The sequence below is a fragment of the Plutella xylostella genome, chromosome 10, assembly GCF_932276165.1.
Source record: "Plutella xylostella chromosome 10, ilPluXylo3.1, whole genome shotgun sequence".
NCBI lineage: Eukaryota > Metazoa > Arthropoda > Insecta > Lepidoptera > Plutellidae > Plutella > Plutella xylostella.
Window position 1 is genome coordinate 9,566,269 of NC_063990.1, and position 23,823 is coordinate 9,590,091.

The 23,823-nt window shown below is 39.8% G+C and overlaps 2 protein-coding genes across 13 annotated transcripts in view; one reads left to right on the plus strand and one right to left on the minus strand.

Annotated features, from left to right (window-relative positions):
- Positions 1 to 808: 808 nt before the first annotated feature.
- On the plus strand, positions 809 to 14,430 carry LOC105390285 (E3 ubiquitin-protein ligase Bre1). 5 transcript variants are annotated; one of them, XM_038117689.2, is made up of 18 exons: positions 809 to 1,014; positions 1,171 to 1,328; positions 1,576 to 1,762; positions 1,931 to 2,116; positions 3,002 to 3,222; positions 3,620 to 3,877; positions 4,211 to 4,384; positions 4,617 to 4,874; positions 4,969 to 4,974; positions 5,307 to 5,423; positions 7,886 to 7,992; positions 8,459 to 8,612; positions 8,997 to 9,155; positions 9,669 to 9,875; positions 10,785 to 10,956; positions 11,344 to 11,438; positions 12,020 to 12,151; positions 12,508 to 14,430. In XM_038117689.2, exons 2-18 carry the CDS (start codon positions 1,176 to 1,178, stop codon positions 12,658 to 12,660), a joined length of 2,739 nt encoding a protein of 912 aa, XP_037973617.1. In that variant the 5' UTR covers positions 809 to 1,014; positions 1,171 to 1,175; the 3' UTR covers positions 12,661 to 14,430. The 5 variants fall into 5 exon arrangements, with proteins under 5 accessions (XP_037973617.1, XP_037973615.1, XP_037973616.1 ...); XM_038117687.2 differs by having other exon boundaries at positions 810 to 1,014; positions 10,764 to 10,956; XM_011561561.3 differs by having other exon boundaries at positions 811 to 1,014; positions 9,684 to 9,875; positions 10,764 to 10,956.
- A 1,712-nt stretch (positions 14,431 to 16,142) lies between these two features.
- Positions 16,143 to 23,823, minus strand: part of LOC119693644 — a 53,012-nt gene continuing 45,331 nt past the window's right edge. For 7 of the 8 annotated variants that reach the window (XM_048623339.1, XM_048623342.1, XM_048623343.1 and 4 more), the window contains 6 exons: positions 23,346 to 23,545; positions 22,695 to 22,896; positions 22,150 to 22,305; positions 21,630 to 21,738; positions 19,383 to 19,439; positions 16,143 to 19,130 (listed from right to left, as the gene is read on the minus strand). In XM_048623339.1, the coding sequence (XP_048479296.1) occupies positions 18,915 to 19,130; positions 19,383 to 19,439; positions 21,630 to 21,738; positions 22,150 to 22,305; positions 22,695 to 22,896; positions 23,346 to 23,545 (940 nt within the window). In that variant the 3' untranslated portion in view covers positions 16,143 to 18,914. Of the gene's footprint in view, positions 19,131 to 19,382; positions 19,440 to 20,317; positions 20,404 to 21,629; positions 21,739 to 22,149; positions 22,306 to 22,694; positions 22,897 to 23,345; positions 23,546 to 23,823 lie in introns of all 8 variants that reach the window. The other variant, XM_048623347.1, reaches the window with a different exon arrangement.

A 23,823-nucleotide genomic window follows, 5' to 3' on the forward strand; every position in this document is an offset into this window, starting at 1 on the left:
AGACTAGGAAGACTATTTTAAGTGATCATATCTGATGCATATGTATAAATTAAGCCAATATTACTGGAAGATCAATTAACCCAATATGCTAAAAGCATAACTAGTATGCAGAAAACTATATTTTATACAACGTGGTTTTAAATCAGTTGAACAATAAATATAAAGTTTTACAAGTCTTGGTTTCTAAACTTCTGCAGTTCTGCTTTAATGTGAATTTAATCGCTGCGTCTTTAGTAGGCAATCTATTAGCCATGGGTAAGTTAGTAAGTAAGTTAGCGGCAACGGCGTATCGGATTAATATGCCCACTGTTTACAGATTTCTAGTTTTGTGCTCACTACCCAATTAGCAGCGGCATCGGCAGCGTTACCTGTGGCTTGTATCGAGTGAGCAGTTTGCCTACTGGGAAAGCAACCGAAGTATGATTTATTAATTAATTAATAGATGGAGTGGTCTTTGCTATCGTTCGGACTAATACAACACAGTAAATGTGTTCCGTGGATACAACGCCATAATTTTTTCAAAAATGCATTTTTATCAAATCGATTCCTCATACACCAAAGGACGGTAGACTACAAAATAAATTACTCCGATCAAAAACAGCAGAAACTGCCCATATAACAGAAAATAAACATCTTTTTTATTCTTTACTATTTTATGGCGAGTTGCATAAATGGCATACGCCCATAAAATTATAAGACTTAAACTCAGAATAATAATGGCCCTTCGCTGCACATATTTTTCTAACCAAATCAAAGAATGGTAGAAATTCATTTTAGAACTTGGTATGGGTAGATAATTTTTTTTTTCAACATGGTCATACTAATAAAACTTTTTTTTTATTGTGAGGTGGAAAGAGTCGTCGGTTAGATGGTATTTTACTGAAAAATCTTTGTTTCACACTGTTACAGTACAAAATGATGTTACATTCATCTTACAGGTTATATCCTTGCTCTTGTAGCAATAATAACTGAATTCAAGAGTTAAATTACAGTTTGTCAACATTGACAAGCGGGGTACGTATCTAAATTAAAATGTAGATGCTACCGTAAGCCTCGGTACAACATATCTACACCTTAATTTGTTAGGGTTATACAGATCAATAGCCTGTGATATTTTCTAAAATCGGGGTTTTAACACTAATTGAGGCCAACTTTGATGATAATTTGCAGGTAAAATGTCGAAACGAGGCGCAGATGATAGCGGCAATGGCAGCAGCCAGCCGCCGATCAAGAAAGTTCACTTTGAACCGCATCTCATTGGCCCCGTGTCCACGCTCGAAGAAATGGACATAAAAGTCTTACAATTCCAGAATAAGAAGTTAGCTCAGGTAATTCTGGTTCAGCACATTCCAAAATACTTCGACATTACCCTAACACCAAAACCTAAAGCAACCTTATTTGCATGCTGTCTTCAAAACACACAAATCAGCTGTTTGTCATTGGTTTGTTGTTGTTAATGATTACCATTGTTTTGAGTTAATTGAATACAATAACTGACCAAATTAGTATTTCTTACACATAGGCAGGCATCCAAGACTATGAATAAGCTTTAAAAAAATATTTGTTTATATTCAGAGAATAGAACAGAGGCATAGATGTGAAGCAGAGTTACGGGCCAGAATAGAACAGTTAGAAAAGAGACAAACACAAGATGATGCAGTCCTCTGTGTCGTTAACCGCTACTGGAACCTTCTCAATGAGGACATCAGGGTTCTTCTGCAGAGGTTTGATGCTGAAACTGCAGATGAATCAGAAAACAAAAGTAAGACTTGTTATCATGTAATTGGCATGTTTATTCCATATTGTCCAAAAGCTGGATGTATCCATGTCCATATTTATATCTACAACATTGTTATCCACAGGGAAATCTTAGTAAAAGAGTTTCACCTGAATCCACTTTATTCCTAATCAATCCAATTTCTGGTTTTAGATGAGAATGAAGCGACAACATCATTCTTGATGCAACTGTCGACATGGGACAAGGAGGAGATTGATGCACAGCTCGCTAACCGGGTGCAAGTCAGCAAGCGAGCCGTGGCCAAAGTGCTGCAAGCCTTTGACAGGCTGCAGCAACGGAATGACAAGATCTGGCATGCGATCAAGGGAGAGGGAGAAGGTTTGTATAGATATTGTGTTTATACTATAGGAACTTAGTAAGCTATGTAAATTTTAAAGAAAATAGTTTATTCTTTCTTGTAGTAAATGAAAATGCAATCAATGACTGGAAATAAAGAAAAGAAAACAATGCCATGTAGGAAGATAGAAAGAAAAATGTTTATATTACTGCATTCAAATAGCTAATGAAATATTGTAAATGTAGATAAAGGCATTGTGTATGCTTAGTATTTTTGATGCTAAGAGATTTCATGGTGGCCCCAATTTTAAAACAATATCCTGTGTGTAACTCATTTTATTTATGGAGTAGGCTACAAAGTGGTACTTAGCAAGGTAGGCCACCAAACTGTTTCCACAGTAATAACTGGTCTAGTGTAAACATATTTATCATGAGTTGTAGTTCTATGGTAAAACTGAACCAGGCTTAGATGCTAGGAAACAAATATGGAGGGTTAGATGGCTATAAAAGATAAAACTAAATTGTTGCTTCATTGCTTCACAATATTATCATAAGATCTAACACAATAACAGTTACATTGTACAAAGTACAGAATACATTGTGGTGAAGACATTGAAATTTAAATATGAATTTAATCAGAGATCTGCACCCATATCCTGTGAGGCCATGTCAAAGAAAAGATTTGCATGTATGATTTTAAACTGAAAATATATGTATGTCCTGTAATGTACCATCTTCGTTATGTACCTACTTACTATGTATTGATTTGCTTCAGTTGAGTACTGTTTTTAGTGTTCCTAACACAGTGAATCAACACGGACTATTAAACAAAATTTATATTACATCCATAAGCGGCACACAATCACTGTTATCCCTCTGTTCGACTCTTACCCATATTCCTAATGGACAACCATGCCATCCCATCAGAAGGCGCGCCAGCCCCTTCCCTGGACGAGGTGATCCGAGCCACCAACGAGGAGGTGACTGCGGAGAACGTCCGTCTGCAAGCTCTGTGCACGACCCTGCATGAGTCGCACCACGCGATGACGCTGCGAGTCGCTCAGCTACAGGACGCCGTCAACAGCCGGGATACAGAGAACGCTGAGCTCAAGAACCAGATAGATGATCTGCAGTATGAGCTGATGAAGGTATGGTGTGACATTGGTAGAGATTTTGAAGGAAGCATAGCACAAAAAATCGTAAAAGCCGACATCACTGCCTAGGAAAAGCTACACTACATAGCTAGGTTTGAAGCCTGTAACTAGTTGTTGGCTATCAGACAGATTGTCAGTCCATCTGGCTTCAGGGCATATTAAATTCAGTGGTATTGCAATTAGGAGTGAAGGTTGTTATTCTTTCTAAAAATTTCCCTGCTGGATGCTTCAGTTGCCTCTGCACCCATGGTGCTGGTTTTTGATATGCAATGAAAATCCATAACAAAAATGAAGCGTGTGTCCAGAAATGCACCACAGCCTTCTTCCTAAGGCATTCGGCATATTCACTCTCAACACCCATAACCCTCTTAATCTTAAAGTCAACTTCCAGGTGAGATCGCGGAACGACAAGCTAGAAAACCACCTCGCGGAGGCCATAGAGAAGCTAAAGAGTCTGCACCAATCAGGAGCGGCGCCGTCCACTTGCCCCGCCCCCGCCGCCACCGTCGCGTCCAATGCGAAGCTAGAAGACATCGCGGCTGAGTTAGAGGAGCAGCGGGAACTGGCCAATAACAGGCTAGCAGAGCTGGACCGCCTCCATAGACAACACAGAGATACGCTCAAAGAGGTCGAGAAGTTGAAGATGGATGTGAGTTGTTTTGTTTTATCTTTTCATTAGAGTGATTAATTTGACTTTTAGTTCGCAGTGGCGAATGGGCACTGGTTGCCCTCCCCTTTTCAATAACTATAACTTATACATGCACGCCCAGTCAACCCTGGACAGTCAGTTACTGACGACTTGTCTATCTGGTTACTCCTTTCATCTCTAATATTTCTTAAGCTAAGACGAAGATAAGTAGGCAGCTTGGTGCCCTTTACAGGCCATCTCAGCGACTGCGAGAAATTCTTTCCCAATCTCAACTCAAGCTCGATCCTCATTTATTTATCGCTCATCATTTGTTCATTTCCACCTCGTCCCCAGATAAGACAACTACCAGAGTCAGTGATCGTGGAGACGACGGAGTACAAGTGCCTGCAGTCGCAGTTCTCGGTGCTGTACAACGAGTCCATGCAGATGAAGACGGCGCTGGACGAGACGCGGCTGCAGCTGCAGAACGCCAAGAACCAGCACATGAGGCAGATCGAGATGATGGAGGTGATGGGAATGGGATATAACTAGTTTATTAGCGCCTAACACAATGGTTAAATGCTAAAAATAATATGATAAACTTGCCTCTCTGAAGGTCTGCTTAGGGGTAATTTTGTGAGTTGTGCGCGGCAGAAAAGTGTGCGATCGTTGGGCGGGTCTGTACGCAGCCTGAATTCACCGGTTCACTGCCAATCAGTTTGCCAATTATTATATAATAAATATAAATTTAAAATTGCAGAGCGAAGAGCTATCCCGACAGAAAGCCCTACGCGCAGAAATGATCCAACTCGAAGACGTTCTCGGCCAACTGCGCAAGGAGTACGAGATGTTGCGCATCGAGTTCGAACAGAACTTGGCAGCCAACGAACAGACGGGACCCATCAACCGGGAGATGAGACATCTCATCACGTCGCTACAGAACCACAACCAGCAACTCAAGGGAGAGGTGCACAGATACAAACGGAAGTACAAAGACACTAGTCAGGAACTGAATAAGGTAAGCACTTTGTATAGATGAGTTGGTTGTGTGTTTTGGGTTGAATTATACTTATGATTCGTTTGTTCTTTTCCCCGCTTTCGTGCACGTGAAGTATAAGGTTTTTATACATTTTATTATTATACGTATGTTTTGGTGTTATCGGAGATTAAATTTTGTTTGGTTCCACACATCTAAACGTGACGAATTCGATGTGCAGATTTCATCGAGATGTTTTCTTTCACAATCACCGTAACAGCGATGGTTTCCGCTACAATTTGAACTCTTATGTTTGCCAAAAAGAATGGGCGTTTGATCTATTTTCGCAACTATGTACTTTACTAATACGCCCGTAGTTGGTAATTATCTACCAAAAAATAAACTAAGTTTAGTGCTGGATGCACTTAAATTAGTTCCTAAACACAACGAATAAAACGTATTTCCCGTTACCAGGTTAGGAAAGAGTTAGAGGAGGCGTCTGCGCGCGGCGGCGCGGGGTCGTCGGCCGCGGCGCCCGACGCACCTGATGAGAAACCACTCGCAGTCAAGAAGGAAGAGCCGGACCCCGAGGTTAGTGTCTATTGCTAGTAGAGATAGAGCCTAGATCCGCGTGGCGAATTACACATTTACAAGAAATAAATGCTAATGGTTGTTGTATTACAGCTTTGGCAGGGTTGCGTCGAAGGTGGAAAAGGAGTGCTTTTTGGAATCGACTGTACGGCGAAACGTCTGGCCACGTTTTTATAAGCCGCGCTTATAAAGAAAAATATTAAAAAGCTGCTATTGGCATTTGCCATTTTAGTATAGTTTCTTCATTGGCGCGGTTTGTAAAACACAACGATTTGGAAGAGTTTTTATATTTTTTTATCGTTCTAGTTTATTTTATTTTGGAAATTACACCTATTCTATCCCTTAGTTGATCTTCATTCTTCCTCTTCTCTTCCTCCTCTGCTCTTTCAATCTACTTTTCCTAATTTCTTTAACCAATTAATTCTCCTTCGTCATACCTATAATCTACTTGAGATTTATATAGATAACGCTTCCTGTCCGAATCGGGATGAAGCGTCTTCTATCGCGATTTCTAATATGAGCGAGACAATCACAGTCGGCTTTAGTTGGATCGATTGAATCGCATCGGTGCTTATAATCAATTTGGATTAGCCATCAGCACGGCTGAAAAGTTAGTAGACAGTAGATATATAGAAATCGTTATCTATGTAAATCTGTGTGGTCCCATTAACCATAAACTGTACAAAGGAAAGCCTCTGTCTCTGTCCGGTAACAGCAACATTTGATACTATAGTAATGGTTGCTTTTGCCAGTACCGCCGCTCCCCGCGGAGGAGGATGTACTGGGAGGTGAGTGCCATTACTGTCGTACAGATGTGCCTCTGAACCCACGGTGTGTCCCCGTAAGTGAACTCACCCTTGTAATGTTTATTGTCTCTCACTGTTGACTGTCACTCATTGTTGTGAAACTCGTCGAAATGAATTTCCAGCATCCAGTAGCCCCTGACTCCTGCATGTGTATTTATAAGATTATTGACTTCCTGATATTGTATTGCGTTGCCCCTATTCCCTTGAATATGTTGAATAGAAGATAAAATGTATTTATAAGTAAAAGGTTTATGTATAAAATGAAATAAGTGTCTGATTGTATGCCATTGATGTCTTATCTTATAAACTAGGTTTGCAAGCGATACTATTGATGTGTGATGAACTCCACATACAGTACGCTTTATGAAGATGTAATTCTGGTCCTTAATTAAGAAAAAGGGGTTCAACACACATACACTGAAAAGCAATATAAAAACACATTTACGGAAGCATATTAATAGTAGCAAAGTACGCGTAATGTTGCCGAAGATTATTGCTGTTTTCTTCAAATGTCTACATACATAGTTTCGAAAATATGGAATCCGTATTATTTTGTATCGCTTGGCAGTGTTCTCTTCATGTGCTGCTGTCCCCTCGCAAATGTTGTCTATCCTCCACTATTTCTACTGTAGAGCCCTTTTCCCGGACACATCAGGATTTCACTTGTAACAACGCTATTATCTACTCTATAATTGTAAGCTCGGTTTGAAACAAGTGCTGGCGACTAATCGTTAGTCAGAGGTGACAGGGAAGATGGGCACAGTCCTCCACTTGGATAATGCCGAGTATCCACCAGCTACCCAGATAATTATAAATCTAAGTAGTGCGCGAGGAATACTCATGAAGCTTCACGGCGGCCGCTCATACATACATAGCATATCTTAGCTTTGGTGGATACCCAGCATTATGGCGGTCCACTGCAATACTATCGAAAACAATATGTATTGGAGAAGCCGGTTTCTATATATTATTTTAACAAACTGCAGCTCAAGTTGATCATACAAATTCACTACTAATTATGGGTCAGGATTACATTATGTATAGGAACCGGACTTAAATATGTTTAAATCTATTTAGTACAATGTATGATGATATTATAAATATGTATACTACTATAATTATTTACTATGTTACCATTGAAAACTTTGTATGACTTCGTTATTTATTATAATATATATTACTTGTGTAATTAAGTATTCTACAGAAAATCTCTAGCATGGTAAAGGCATGACAAGGTGCGACAAAAGTTTATGTCCCAAGGAGGCGTGACAAGACTTTTGTCCCGCACTTTAGCCGTAGCATGGGGCGCACTGATCTCAAATCCGGCTAATCACTGGGGCGGCTACTCTAATAACGTAACCGCACATATAACCGTAACTTAAAGGGATCGGCTTTTTTTGTTCTGTTCACCAGGCCTTCGCGAGCTCGCGTTCTACCTACTGGTTGACAGAAGAAAAAGAGACGATCCCTTTACGTTACGGTTACATGTTCTGAATCCCTTATACGAAAGTTTCGGCCAGCTGTCGTGCACTCATCGAGCTTTGAAGCTCCAAAACTGAGTTTTTCCTAAACTAGAATAACCCCCTGACGCGCACCATGCTACGCAACAACATTCCCTACTGTGATGCACATAGTGATGACATTGGTATGTTGTAGACGGACGAGGCGGCGCAGGCGGACAGCAAGGCGGCGCTGAAGGAGCACCGCGCCGCCAAGCTGCAGGAGCAGGACCAGCTCATCAAGGACCTCAAGCAGCAGCTCAAGTAAGAATGTTTCTGGCAACACAGTTACTTAATGACAGGAGCAAAATGGCGGCGGATGACATGAGGTTGCAAAAGCCGGCGTGTTGTCGAACGTCAGTAACTGCCAAATTAATTTAATAAAAATACACGTCGTCTGCTGCAGCCTTATGTCCACTGCACCTTAATAATTCAAACTCAGGAAAGCTTTTTTAATAATAGTCAAGCCAAATATTGCTGGAATTAAAGTTACGAACACAAAGTTAAGAACATTCTACTTTTTGCACCTAGTAAGTGAATCATCAGTAAATCAAATCAAATCATCGTTCCTGGGTCCTCCTTATCAGGCTGGAAAGCAATCTATAATTGCCTATACGTAGTATTTCCTCGAGAACGCAATAACGGAAAAAATACGTATGATACCTATGTATGATCACTGTATATTTCGTGTTGTTCCACTCTTCATACCGTACACTATGTTATCTACCAGGAAAGCAGTAAACGAGCAGAAGGAGCTCAAGCTCCTCCTCGACATGTACAAGGGCGTAGGCAAGGAGCAGCGCGACAAGGTGCAGCTCATGGCGGCGGAGCGGCGCGCGCGGCAGGAGCTGGATGACCATAGACAGAAGGCTAAGATGGCGCAGGTATGGACTGGGTTGTAAATGTAGAGAAATAGTTATTTAACACTATACGTACAATAATTAGTATGATATACTTTAAACAGTACAATATCAAAAAGCAGAAACTGATTGTCCAGAAATGGAAAGAAAAACCACGTACAGAATCTGCCACAAATGGTTTATTTATTTGCTCAATATTTGCCACAAATTATTCAATGTAAATTTATGTTTGCCAAGGAGCTGAAGGCATGCATTTGAAATCGGATTTTGATATGCATTTGAATTTATAGTATGATTATACATATTTGGACGTTTTGACAATGTTAATATTGGTGCCTTCAGAGTGGCTCCAATGAAAGATCTCTTTATCTGAACATGTTACTGACATACATCTGTACACCCGTCCAGGAGAGCAAGCGCGAGCGGCGCCTAGCGGACGAGGACGCGCTGCGCAAGATCAAGCAGCTCGAGGAGCAGAAGTACGAGCTGCAGAAGCAGCTGTCGAGCGCCGCGCGCCCGCCCGGCGACGCGCTGCACGGCTTCACGCGCCCCTTCGCCGGCTCGCAGGTGAGTGACGTCACTAGTGTTGACGTGTATAGACGAAGGCTCGATGACATGCATTGCATATATTGCTTGACTAAAGGATTCGTACGCTTTCGTAGAGAGATGATATAACCGATAGGCAGCATAGCTGCTTACATTACTTGCTTGATACTACTTAGATAAAATTAAAATATACCCCTGAAATTCCAATGCAACTTGAGTTCGTAAACCTACTATAATTATTTAAAGCTGCGTCCCTAATAGGCAAACTATTCGCCGCCGTCTACATAAAACATACCTCTGAAATTCCAATACAAATTGAACTTCTTCTATTATAACTATTTTAAGCAGCATCCCCAATAGGCAAACTATTGCCGCCGCCGATTGAGTTTGCAGCGTATCGGTTTAGTAAGCCGAGTGCTCACAATTTACTCATTTGCTAGTAAGTGGCAAACAGTTTGCCTAATTCCTGTGTACTTAATTATGACATGAATATAGCAAACCAATGACCCGTCCAAATCTCTGTCTAACCCGAAGCCACACTCTTCCCAGGAAGAGGAAGCTTTACTGAACGAGATGGAAGTGACCGGGCAGGCTTTTGAAGACATGCAGGAACAGAACTCACGACTCATCCAGCAGTTACGAGAGAAGGATGACGCCAACTTCAAGCTCATGTCCGAGCGGATCAAGGCGAATAGTCTTCACAAACTGCTGAGAGAAGAGAAGCAGCTGCTGCAGGAACAAGTTAGTAGTGATTGGGATTGTTGGGGTTGGATTTTAGTTTTGGGAGATGGGCTGCTTGGGTTTATGAAGGGGCGGTAATGCTAAAAGGGAGGGATAGTGGGCTGCTTTATATAACCAGATGTTAATATGTTTACCAATGGATTTTCGAAAAATGAAATTAATATTTTCCGATGTAATTTCTTGCTGACCAAATAATTGTTTATTTTCTGCATGAGGAATAATACTCCAAATTAACTTTTAATTCAAATTCTAAAACCATGCTATGAAACTATTTTAATAACCTCATCCACAAAAACTTAATAAACTAAAGAGTTAATGAATTCATTTGCTTTGACTAACTGACGCCGGAATTAACGTGCGAACTTTGTATGAATGGCTATATAGAGCCTGGTTTTCTTTAATTATTTTGTACTACTAGTGTACCCTGCTACCCTCATTTATTACTACTAATCTTAGTCATTCGTTGCAGCCCCATAAAAATGATATTTTGTCATAATATATGTTATTAATTAAGTTATCACATCATCCTGTGAATACTGCACGACGCACGACTATCATAATGTGTTTCCATTGTGTACCTCCAGCTCACACCACCCATCATCGATCCTGTGGCACATATTATTAGCCTCTTAACATTACCATTTCTATATTCCTGTCGAAATAATTAATTAATTTAAACTTAAAATCCATCCTATATATTGCGCGGATCTAACATTTAGACTTAGAGCTGTAACTATAAAAACATAATGGTTAAATTAATAAAATAGGCCACTCATACCTAAACTATCCACTTGCATCACCCATCACATCACACCAGCAGTGTACCCCAGCACACCTGCCACCCGTCAGCACATCCATCTAGCGTCTACCAAACCATCCCTTTGTCAGGTGCTAACCCGCGACCAACAGATCGAGTCGATGGGCGCGGTGGCGAGGCGCCTCGAGGAGAAGGAGCGGCTGCTACAGGCCACGCTGTCTGCGGTCGAGAAGGAGCTGTTGCTGAGGCAGCAGGCCATGGAGATGCATAAGCGGAAGGCGATCGAGTCGGCGCAGTCGGCGGCTGACTTGAAGCTGCATCTTGGTGAGTTGTTGTTTGGTTTTTAGCCCTTTATAAGACCAAAATGTTACAATATTTCATTGTTGGTATTTCGAACTCGAGGTTATTTCATCGATAATTTTATTAGCTCTTCTTTCATAATAATATCATCTACGATAAATAATGACACAGACGCTTAAAACAATGGAGTAGTCGAGAAATACGCTCAGACTCGAAAATAGGCTCAGCCCGCTCAGCCGTTGGAGCCTTGTATCCTACTAATATTTGCCTTAATTACCAGGTTTTAATATGAAGCAGGTTAACATTCATATTCATATAACAACATACGGCTTTGTCTATACATAAAGTTTATCTACATTCCTTATGATGATAGTAAATGGAAGCTAACATTGAGATTCCCAACACTTTCAGAGAAGTACCACGCGCAGATGAAGGAGGCGCAGCAGGTGGTGGCGGAGAAGACCAGCGCGCTCGAGGCCGAGGCCTACAAGACCAAGAGACTGCATGTGAGTAGGAGATTTATTTACAAATTTAGTTTTGTACATAAGTTGTAACATAAAAGAATCTTAGGGGTCGGATGTTTGCACAGGCATATTTATATTTAAGCTATGCCGCATGTCGTTTCACAAATTGCTTCATCAAGTATGTAAGCTAGCCGAACCGGGCGGCGAAAATGGAGCGGCTTTAGTCACCCGTGTGAACTCTCGGTTACAACGATTGCTTTTTATCCATTATTGTCGATCAGTGCAGCGATTATAAGATTCGAAACCTCCGTTTACGTTGCGTATCGTCAACTGTCACTGTCAAAATGTAAGGCAAATTTGTTAGTTCCAAAAGTGTAATTTGTTTTTTCCATAGATTGTAGTTTCGAAAATAGTATCGAATCCTGTGATTGCGCTTCGCATCGCTCACTAACACGTAGCGGGTGTAAATACACAACGATATGGCGGGATAACCTGAATTTCTTTTGCTAGGATTGGGGAGGCCCATGACAGGAATATGTGTTAAAATTCTAGAATGGAACACCTTTGCCAACAAGTAGTATTCATCAGTGATAAAAAATAATAATAAATGAATATGTTTACAGGAGGAGCTAGCCGTGCTGCGGCGCAAGGCGGAGCGCATGAAGAAGATGGAGCAGGCGGGCTCCAGCATGGACGAGGTGCTGCTGGAGGAGATCCGCGAGTACAAGGAGACGCTCACCTGCCCCTCCTGCAAGGTACTGTGCCGCGTCTACAGGGTGTTCACAACAAGATGGAGCAGGCGGGCTCTACAGAGTGTTTAGAAATGAGGGTACTCGGGTTGTGATGTAAACCACTTGGCAACTTGACAGTGTATTCTCCGACTGGCTAGTGGGGGGGGTCAAGTTTCTCTAGCCCAGACTGTACCATCATCAATAAAATTCATAGCAAAGGCATTTTCACGCCTTGTTTGTTAGTCGTTCTATAACTGAAACTACTATATCTTAGACCCAAAAGGTTTTGGATTCCTGGGTATAAAATAAATCAGGCTCGAAAATTGATAAATAATCTCCTACTAATACCAACCACTCACATTTACCATTCCCATTTCCAGGTGAAACGCAAAGACGCGGTCCTAACGAAGTGTTTCCACGTGTTCTGCTGGGACTGCCTGCGCACGCGCTACGAGACCCGCCAGAGGAAGTGCCCCAAGTGCAACGCGGCCTTCGGCGCAAACGACTACCATCGGCTCTACCTCTCCACATAGACAGACAGCGATGTACTGCAAATGATACTAACAGACGTGGAATACTGCGCAGCGGGGTAGTGACACGTAATGAGTGGCACTAACTGGGTTAGGGCTTGACAATATTCAGATAAATGTTATCTTACGAATAAAATTGTTGCTGTCACTGTCTAATACAAACATTCAGACGCGACAGCATCAAAATTATATCACCAGATAACTCTTATTTGGCTTTTGAAAAATCTGCCCTTATTGTCATTAATGGAAGACTATGTAAATATTTCTGTACTTCTGTTGCCTGCGTTATATTGATTATGAAGTAGCGCATCAGCTGATAATCAATGTGCCCCAATTATTAACGTAAATTATTGATCCGAATGTAATGTGAAGAGGAGATGGATGGAGTTGTGTAAAAACTGTCTTATGTAAGCGTAAAGTAACGATAAACGAATGGTATTTCTTAATTATAATTTGAAATCATTGAATGATCAGCCAAGATAATTATGTACAGTTTAGTTTCAATCACAAGTTGTTTTAGAAATGTCTCAATACAGACCTCTAGTTTTAATTATATGGGACATTTCTGTTCCTGATGCTTTCTTATTTTCCTGGATTGTATTGTATGAGCTAACTTGACATAAGCAGGACAGCTATACAGGGTGTGTCATTGTTATGTAACAACTTTGTATTAAGTTTACAATAGTATTTTCAAATAGTGCACTGAATGAATGAGGAATGCTGTTCATGGATGGACGCGGATGGTTGTGAGCGGAATGAAGTTAGAAAGTAGGTACAAAGTTCGAATATAAGTTGATCAGTAATAATTCAATGGTTTCCTAATGACATAATGCATTATCACGTTAAATTACAAAGGCAACTGACAAATATTCCGTTGTAATTTTGATGTCGCAATTTTTCATTCCTTATTGTACCGCGTGTAGTTCCTCTGTACAGAATGTATGGACTCCTGTAGCGTAAAGTCATCTTCGACACTTCAGTTACGCACTTAGCGCCTCGATTGACATATTTATTGATGTTATTAGAATGTAATGAAATCGAACAAGTGGAAATAAAGTTTTATGTATTGTTAAGATATGTATATTTAAGAATTATATTTAGATAATTCTCGCGAGATTTGAAGAAGGAATGAGTGGCGGGAGTGAGTGTGAGCGAGAAGCGTAGCTAGCTAATTAATGTTACAATTGATCACATACTTTCCATAGAGTCGCTTGTGGCCCACTGACTGACTGATATACTTTTAGGTTTAACTGACTTCTCTTGGGCTTGAAGGTTACAGTTTCGTATTCGGCTTCTGTGCAAACAAATGTGTAATTTAGATGTATCCCAACGAAGTGCTGTAATTTGCAATGTCTAGATAAATGATATGATTTTAACAGTCTGCCGAAAAGCAGACTACAATGCCTTAACCCTGATTTCTGTATATTTTTGAATATTAAAATATTTTTAAGACTTGAGAACAGCATTAGTACAATAAGTTGTTTCATGATGAGTTCTTACAAACTAAATCCGAATGGGAAAGGACTACGGGGATCAAACTTATTGTCAGTATTTAAGGAAGTTTTGTACATTACCTAACTGTACCGTTCGCGGTAGTTAGCAATTTCAACAAATCAAACAATTTAACATTGTCTAACAGGTGATTTACTTTTTACAGTAAACGAAAAAATCTGTTTCATCCTTTTGAATCATTTAGTGGAAATTATGTAAACTAATAAACAATGTAATAATATTTAAATGGACTATGTAAAATAAATGTCTCAAAACAACTGATTTTGATATTTTCTTGAGCAATCGTATGTAATAAGTTTATTAAGGAAGTCTCAGTAAGAAAACGCAAAAAATTGCCGTCTCTGGCGAAAACGACCTCAGTTTCCACATTCTATTTTGGGTATTGGAGGGTAGGTCTAGGGCGTGAAACGTGGCAGTTTTGGGAAAACGCTTTCAAACGGAAGTTATGTTTTTTTATCGGTGGCGGCGGGCGGCTATTTAGCTTATTTGTACCAGTTACCAGTGTACTGCCTACCAAAATGTTTCCGTCAAAGAGTAACAAACATCCGTAGGTTCAGTAGTAGGATGGACTGCTGTTCGATACCGGTCGAACACTTTTAATATTTGTATGAGGGTAGATTGAAATCTATCTACTCGTTTTGTACAATAACGAAGTTTTGTACGGTAGGTTAATTTTACTTTGACTGATGTCAGTCGTTATTCGTCGGGTTGTGCTTGTGCTGCATTTGTATTCTAATATGGCGGGATCGCGATCATCGGAATAATTGTCAATTTGTGAAGTATCGGTTAAATATCAAGGGCTACCATTAGGCATTATATTTGTTTACTATATTATAAACGGACTAGTGAATAATTTTGTGTGTGAACATTAAGATTTCTTGGGATTGCTTCTTCGAGGGTGCCCTCTACGCCTAGCCCTGGACCTTCGACTTACGGTGAGCCTATCATATTTATTGTAACTACTACACTGTCCAATATTTTCATCAAGCTGGCTTCAGATGCTCATCCTGTACTACGATTATTCGTCTATTTCACAAAAGTATCATGTTTGATTCAAGTCTCCCAATTTATTTTATTAATAAATGCGGGTAGTTAGTTATATTGTTAATATTTTAAATTGTGTGTAATCATCAAGACTTTATCGGATTTGTTTTCACAGGGCCGGGGCCCCACGCTATGTCGACGTGTCAGCCTGGATAACTCAAGGTATTTATTTATTTCTTTATATTTATGCAAGCTGTTCCCGCGAGCTTCGCTTCGCGTTAAAAAGATTTCCCGTGGGAATTCCGCGTTAAATTGAAGGACTTTCATGCAAACTTTCATCCTCTATTTTACCCCTTTAGGGGTGGAGTTTCTGAAAATCCTTTCTTAGTGCTCACATAAACTACCTACGTGCCAAGTTTCATGATGTAGCTTGAGTCGTTTGGGCTGTGCGTTGATGCCCAATCAGTCACTTTCTTCTTTTATATATACATATATAATACTTAGGTACAGCGAGCTGCAAAAAAGGGTATAGGTATACTAAGCTGAAAGCGTGTGACTCAGAGGGTCATTCTGTACTAATTTTGTTGTATGATTTTTGAGAATTCTCGAAAACATTGAAACATGGTTCGATGCGGAGAGAACATGTGCAAGTGGGGTTACCGCAGCCCTGCCTCCAACATCCGCGAATGTGGTGCGTCTCCACAGACCACGGAGAACCAGATGGTGAATAAAAATTATTCAGAATAATCCCCCAAGTCACCGCCTTTCGGCTTAGTATACCACTTTTACAACCGTACGTCGCAAATCTTTAAAATGCTTTAATACCATAGGTTTCAGCATATTTATAAACGACTGATATTTTTACCTGAAAACGTCAAGTTAAGCAGGAGCTTGAGTATGGAATGTATCGCTATCATAACATAACTGAAGTGAGATGCTGGGCCTAATACAATGTCGACGACAAACTAGCGTAAATAATACTACTTTTATTATTTTTAATATTTATTTACATGTCTATTATATTTACATCACATGATTTTACAGTACATTTCAATTATTATTATGCAAGCACAATATCGATTAACCCACTGATGAGTAGGTAAAATATTATTATTCTTATGACATTACATCTTATATTCTATAGCAAGCAATATCTATGGATGGACGAAGCACTTACACTGAATGTGGTATGCTATTTGTACTATTATTAAAAATAATATCTTGAAATTAATAGGCAAATAGTCAGCTTTGCGTAAAATTTCAATTATTCCTAGCACTGATTTTTCTCGTTCAAACCAAACCTTATTTCAACAAAATACAATATCAGTCTCATTACAAAAAGGATGACTGTTTACATACAAAGTTACCACATTTTAAAATCAATCTAAAAGTGGTAACTAGAAATCGGAAAATAACATAATTATCGATATTATTTATTAAAAACATAAGTAGTAGTAGTTTACTTTGAACGAATTAAAAAATATTGACTAGATCACAATAAATAACTTTTTTGATTAGAAAGTACCATCCATAATACCATTATTTACATAATACAATATAAACATTAAGACCTGTGATCAAGATTTTTTATAACAAAAAAATAATATGAAGAGTTGTTGCACCCAGAACCAGCTTTAATTGACCTACTGACTAATGGCACTAACAATACTTTGTTTAGGAAATACAATGTCACACTGAATCATTCAAGGAAAAGAGCAATAAGCATATTTTAATAAAATAGTTAATAATTTAATACAAAATTTAATGTCGCGCCATATGACAAGTAAATAAATGCTTTGATAGGAATGAAACACTGGCTTGGAAAGTATAAAGAAGGAATTTGATAACCGACCCTTGAGATCAAACAGCAGAGCATTCCTCACTATCTACTTGCATATTTCAATACTTACATAATAATTATTTATAATTTTAAAGATAGGTAATAATGTGACATTTGTTATATGATAACTGGCAATTTTTATAATATTATTACTAAACTAAGGAAGTGCTCGAAATATTGGAGAGTTCTCGGACACTCTTATTTCTCAGGCATTTTCCTAAAGTCAAAAGTGTAAACGTTTGACACACATCATTTTTCTTTTACAACATCCCATCGCAGGCTATAGGGGTCCAGCCCTTGGACGCTACAGCCCTAGGACGGACTCCTTATAAATCCATCTTTAATTCATTACAAATTTAAATACAGTCTCAATTAACTTCATTCATGCACAATCATTTCAAATAACCGTTTTTCTTTTATCTATCTAAATTTTAAATCTTATAAATACCGTGTGACCAATGTTTTGTGAGTTTTATAATTAGATGAACACATTTCAAATGTTTTGAAACAAAAGTTTAACTGCAGGCCTCAGGGGGTTCGCTTATTTTTGGAGAGAGCATAGAGAGCAGACAAGTGTTGTGCGTTAAATTACAGAACTAAAGTATTTTGTTAAATATCTACCGTCTCATCTCTAGACTCTTTCCCGAAATACCTTATATCTGTCACAAACCTGAGAAATGCGTTAAACTTTTGTTCATGTTATAAGAATCGATAGTGAATTCCATTAATTCTAATTGGCGTTAAGTATTGGAATTAAATTTGTGATCATTCTAAATTCTACTCTAACCGGTAAGCTTAGACATATGGGTTCATATAGTTTTTAGCTATTTTATTCTTTTTATCAAGATTGATAAGACTTTTTTCCACTCTCCATTTAGTCAGATCACACATTGATAATAAGAAAAAAACATTGAACGATTTAAAAGAGAGCTAAAACCCTGAAACTTTGAATCATGATTTAAAGATAAGACACAGTTTTACGTTTAAATGTAAAAAAAAAAACAATGAAATCCTAATAGGTAATATGCAGAAAGAAAACACACAATGATTGAATTGAATACTACCTAATTTGAAAAGGTTAAACCGTTAAAAGTTGTATGAAATAAAAATGAAGATCTTCGATGGTAAAATAGTCATTAACTTATTAATCGTATTGCTTTCTAATTGATATAATGATAAGTTGGTGACATACGCGATTCTCAGAAGTTAATTTTAATAAAAGCAAAGAGAAGAGATTGTTTCCATTCTCGCGTTTAAACGGACATTGGAATGACCGGAAGAAAATATTATTGAGTACCTAATAGGTACATAATATCTAAATCGCCTAAAACTAAGACAGTAGACATGACCAACTTTAAAAGTAGTTTTCACTACAAATAAGGCTGCGGTAGTGGCGACACGTGCGATACTCGGAACAAACGCGACATCGCACCGTACAACTAGGTAACCGGCACGACTTGGCAAAACGCCTCGGCATAACATCGTAGGTATCAGAAACAGTCTCTGTTGCACGTTTTTTTTTAGATATACGCTAATACGCTGAAAGCCGTGAACGCTCTGAGAAAGATTTTAATACGCACATATTTCCGAAATTATCATGCGTTCCACATGCGTTTCCTTCTCATCCTAATACAATAACTACTATGTTGTGCATGAATGCACGCAAAAGTGGGGCCACGTCCACGACGCCAGCGGGCGGACGACGACGCACTTAGTATTATTTACTCTATGGCGTACACACGTACAAATCTCCGCCATTGAGTAAACAGACACACAGACAGACAGACAACAAAGTGATCCTATAAGGGTCCTTTTTTCCTTATGAGGTACGGAACCGGAAAAATACTAGTATTTAATCTGTGCCGCCACTCCGCCCGCTAGCGTCGTAGACACGGCCTGACATTCACAACCAACAACATCTTCAAGCAGTAGAATGCACAGTTGCACTCGCCAGCGGCTGCTGCGGCGGCGGCGGCGGCGCGGCGGCCACGGCGAAGGCGAGGCGCTCGAGCGCGGCGCGCGGCGCGGCCAGGCGCCCCCATGCGCCCACGCGGGGCCTCGCAGCTAGGGCCGCTAGCGCCGCGTCCAGAGCCTCGTAGCGCTCCCGGCGCTCGCTCGAGCTGCACGTGCGGAGCTCCTGGGGTAAGGGAGGTGGGTTAGTTTGTAGGCAGACTGTAGGTGAGATGGGCACAAGGTATTCAATATTTTTGCCAATACAAAAAAAAGGGTCGTCATCAGAATGGATTTAATTTTTTCGAACAAGAGATTGAATGTACAATAAAAATTCTTTCAGAGTTGTTAGTTACTCTTTGTGGACTAAGTATACCATTTTAGAAACTCTAGGCATAATAATATAATGTTATAGGCATAATAGTGAAGGCACACTTACTTCTTCTAACATGTCTAGGTCTTCTTCACCGGATTGCGCCAGCTGCTTTTTGAGCATCTGTCGAAAAAGCAATTGACGTTAGCAAAATTACGCACTAATTAGGTAACACCACCTCTTGCTTTATGTACAAATGTATAAGTATTGTATTATATATGTACAATTTCGTTACAAAAATAAAGTGAAACAGAAAATGGTGTTGCCTGGCCGATGGTTTAGGCAAAAAAAATGGGAATTTATTTATGCTAAAGCTTTATTTACAAACTTACAAGGTATATTAGGACTTTAGTTTGAGGAAAACCGTAACGTTAACAATAACGACCATTGGGAAACATCATACATATTACATATACATAAAAGGAGTAGGTAATAGGATAAATTGAGGGTGTATTCTATGTACAATAGTGAATGTCTCTTAGACACGCTAAGCACGACAAGCCATGGTGGTACATTCAGTGATTAGCCAAGAATTTTCCGATTGCTATTATGTTCTCTGCCACTTTCAATGTTTTAATAATAAAATTAGTTTTGGTGTATTTGTGGCACTCAAGTGTAAACTGATATGGTGAAATTAATATAAATCTTATGTAATAGATCATACCATTATAATACATCTCTCATTCCACAGCCAAGTTAAGTAAAAGTGATTTTGATATGTATTTACAGTGCACGAAGATCCATAATCATAACACACAGAAGGAAGGTTAAGTGAACTAGCTTTATATCTAGAGCTATGTTAGAATAAAACAACATAATTATGAGTTAAATGACGTCCAAACGAAATCTGTTTCTCCCAAACATCCCCAGACAGCACAAAAACATAAAAATGCCTACACCGGGCCAAAATATACAAACTCTCGGGAAAACGGCACAAATATTAGGAGATTAGCGACAATTTAATAACGAACAAGCAATATTTTTTGTCTCATTTTACATACATCTTGAACTCAGTGCACTCCTGTATTTTTGCTCGCAACAGTTGGCAGCACTGCAGAGGGTTCACGCCATCTTGAACCTTAGCGCTCTAGTAACAAAGCAGTAAGTGAATAAAATAAGTATGAAACTTTATTCCCTAATCCTAAAACGCACTTTTAACATCGTTTGATTTTATGTTTTTGTATCTACTTCCCTAAATCATTTGTATTTGTGAATCACTACGAGAATCCATAAGAAACCCTAGGCCCTTTAAAGAATACCAAGAAGTTGCAATAAACATTGCCGAAGGAAAGTGTACCATATGACAGAGAACATAAGTGTTTCAATCGCGTGCACCTAGAAGCGGTGAGAGAGATCAAGTACATAATAACCTGCGCACTTTACTCTCGACTCGAGATCTCGAAGCAGGGCCTGAATGGTGTAAATACCTGTATTTCATAAAACTGTTAACGGCACTAACTAAACAAAAAATAAAATAAGTAGGTACTATTACTTTAAATGGGTACACTAAACTGATATGTTAGATACATGTAACATGTGTGAAATTTATATAAGAACTACATAAATTATGTATTTTGAAAGTAAATTGAGAGATTCTGAATACACTGAGTAATAAAAGGACACAGATAAAATAAAAACAATCACACATAAGCAGTGGATCACTACAGTTTAATCTTTAAATCTTCATAATCATGTTTAATGCCGATTTCTGTAGTGATCAATCACCAAAAAAACACAATAAGTAAAATCTGTATTCTACTGAATTGTAGAATCAAATTCTTGTCATCATGTAACGATTTAGCTAAAGGTGCGTCCAAACAGAGCTCAGTCATCACCAACATCCGCAGTGTGGCGGCTGGCAATGCACACGTTGGCCACTGACCACCCAGCACGACATGCGTGCCTCGCTATGTTTGTTCGCACCTAAACTCTGGTTAGGCGGTTAGTAGAAGTAGGGACAGTCAGCAATGGTGATGTGTATCCACCCTCAGCGCAAAGACTTAACCCGAGTTCATAGAATAAACTGTCAGTTTACAAGAGGCTTAATTTCCAGTATCACTATGACGCTGTATGAATATATTATGGGGCTATTTTCAGTGGAATTTAATTCATATTTCCTCCATCTAAGGATGGAACAGTTTACCGGGTGTGTCGTAACCTGATTTGGTTACCTCAATTACTTTCCCTGACGTTGTCACAAACTAGTATGGACATTGAATTTAGAAATAACAATGCGGAATTAATTTTGCGTTGCTCCAGGGTGCACACACATCTCCTTCACCGCCTGTCCCCCCAGCAGCTCCCCTCACTGACCTCGACGGAGCCGCGGTACTGGTCCAGCATGCGGCGCGACGCGTCCAGCTCCGCCAGCTTGGCCACCACCACGTCCGCCACGTTCTTCTCCGTCACGTCTAGTTTGTCTCTGGAAGGGTGAGGTATGTTAAAGGTAACCGTCTTTTTGCACATCATTTGCGTACATTGTTTTTTAAAGTCAACCTATGAAAGTGGGGCTATACAATACAGTCGGTACCAACCATGCGGCTGAGATCCCCAGACCATGGACCATTTGCCCTTATGTCAATGTCCCTAGTGCCTTTCTATAATATATCTATAATGCATATTCGAGAAGATCTACTATCTTCAGCCATCAGATCGCCAGCCGCAGCGCGCGCAGCAGCTCCGTGAGCCGGTTGTGTATAGATAGCACTCATCCCTCCGCTTCTTGATAACTTTAGCTGTGCTTCGTTGAAGAGTTGCATAGTTTTTCCAGCGAATCAGTGTAGTCGGGTGACTCGGGAGTGCCACTAGCTGTATAACAAGTTGTTCAACTAACCTCAAAGCATTAGCGAGGCGCATGGAGTCAGCGTCGTCGGAGTGCGCGGCCGCCGCCGCCGCCAGCCGCAGCGCGCGCAGCAGCTCCGTCAGCCGGTTGTCGATGGAGAGCACGCGGTCGAGGAGAGAGCCCCTTTCTACGTCCTCCGCTTCCGATCTACAGGGTAATTTTAATTATTACAGTTTATATTTTTGTGAACTCAATCATTGTATAAACAAGTCATTATTGGGATTGGGGTGTACATTAATATAAAGTTTATCCTGTATTTGGTATAACAAAAGATAAATATTTACGATAGTGCTGGACATGGCGCTATATACTGTACATGATTTCTAAACAATTTGAAGATACGATCACCAATAAGGCAACCTATTCATGAAGAGACCCAGAACTGTACAAGTATCTGAAGAGAGATAATAATGAATGCAGAGGCATAAAATGCCAAGATCGTAGAACACAGATTTTGAATGTATGCCAACTTCTGACAGATACAGTATATAGTATCCTAAAATGTAAAACGTCCATGTATAAGACAGCGTACATACCTCTGCCTATTAGCGATAGCAGCAGACAGGTTCCTCAGCGACTCCCTCTCGCTCACAGAGCAGTCTTCATCCCTCTCGTCCCTCTCATCGCGGAGGGCGTCCCGCGCCTCGCCCGGGGCGTCCCGCGGCTCGTCGCGCACGGGCGACAGCTCCGACCCGCTCCACGCGTTCTCCGCGCCCGACCACCATTCTTCTGCGCATTCTGGAATCATAGAACATTTATTTATTTATTTAATTCTTTATTGCACAAATATAAAAATACATGTACAAAAGGTGGGCTTAATGCTAAGAGCATTCTGGAATTTAAGTATTTGTAGAACTATTGAGTATAGACTACAACATTTACTTGCAAGGGAACAACGAGCCGCTCTCTGATATGTTCTAGTGTATCATCCCTTTACGAACTTTCATCATATTTTTGCCTGTAACATTCGTTACATTACATTACAACGTTACATTACACAGAAATGCTCGACAAAATGTTGCAGTCTATACTGACTTTTAGAGATTGAGCAGTGGAAACTTTGTGATATAATAGAGGTTATGTAGCCGAATGTATTCGAAATACCTTTTCCAGTTAGCATTCAAATAATATGTGGAAAAAACAAATTAGCTTCTAATAGTAATTTTAGCTATCTCTCCCCAACTCACCAGGATCAGTAACCAAACACGGCTCAGTCTCCGAATCCAGCAGATCGGCGGATATATCATTATCCTCCGAGGCGCGAGACTTGTCTTCCTCAGCCGGCGTGACTGCGGGCGCCGTGCGAAGCGCCTTGGCCACGGCCGCCAGGAGACCGCCGCGGGGCAGGTCGTCCTCTATGGAGAGAGCTTCGCCGCTGTCGCTGCGACTGTGGAGTGGAAGGAAATAGAGGTTTTTCAGTATTAATGTGATCATTGTGGTAAACTATGTAAGTCTTGCAGAGCATGAGTTTGTCGCCTTTAAATTTGCATGGTAAGTATGTATTTTTTATCAATTTAAGGTTACGTAAATCAATCATAAACGGTGAAATTTTATCTTATGTATGGAACAGCTAAATTTTTTGCGCAATTTTAATTTGTATGTCGGGTACATGACCTTCAGACGACTGAAACTATACCTACTGATTTTCATCCTGTATATCTACTT

What these genes read in the sequence shown, in the direction of transcription:
- LOC105390285 (XM_038117687.2), top strand. Translation starts at nt 1,176, where the DNA reads ATGTCGAAACGAGGCGCAGATGATAGCGGCAATGGCAGCAGCCAGCCG. An exon ending in GCCCCTTCGCCGGCTCGCAG is followed by an intron (nt 9,156 to 9,668) that starts GTGAGTGACGTC and finishes TCTAACCCGAAG; the next exon opens with CCACACTCTTCCCAGGAAGA. An exon ending in TCACCTGCCCCTCCTGCAAG is followed by an intron (nt 12,152 to 12,507) that starts GTACTGTGCCGC and finishes TCCCATTTCCAG; the next exon opens with GTGAAACGCAAAGACGCGGT.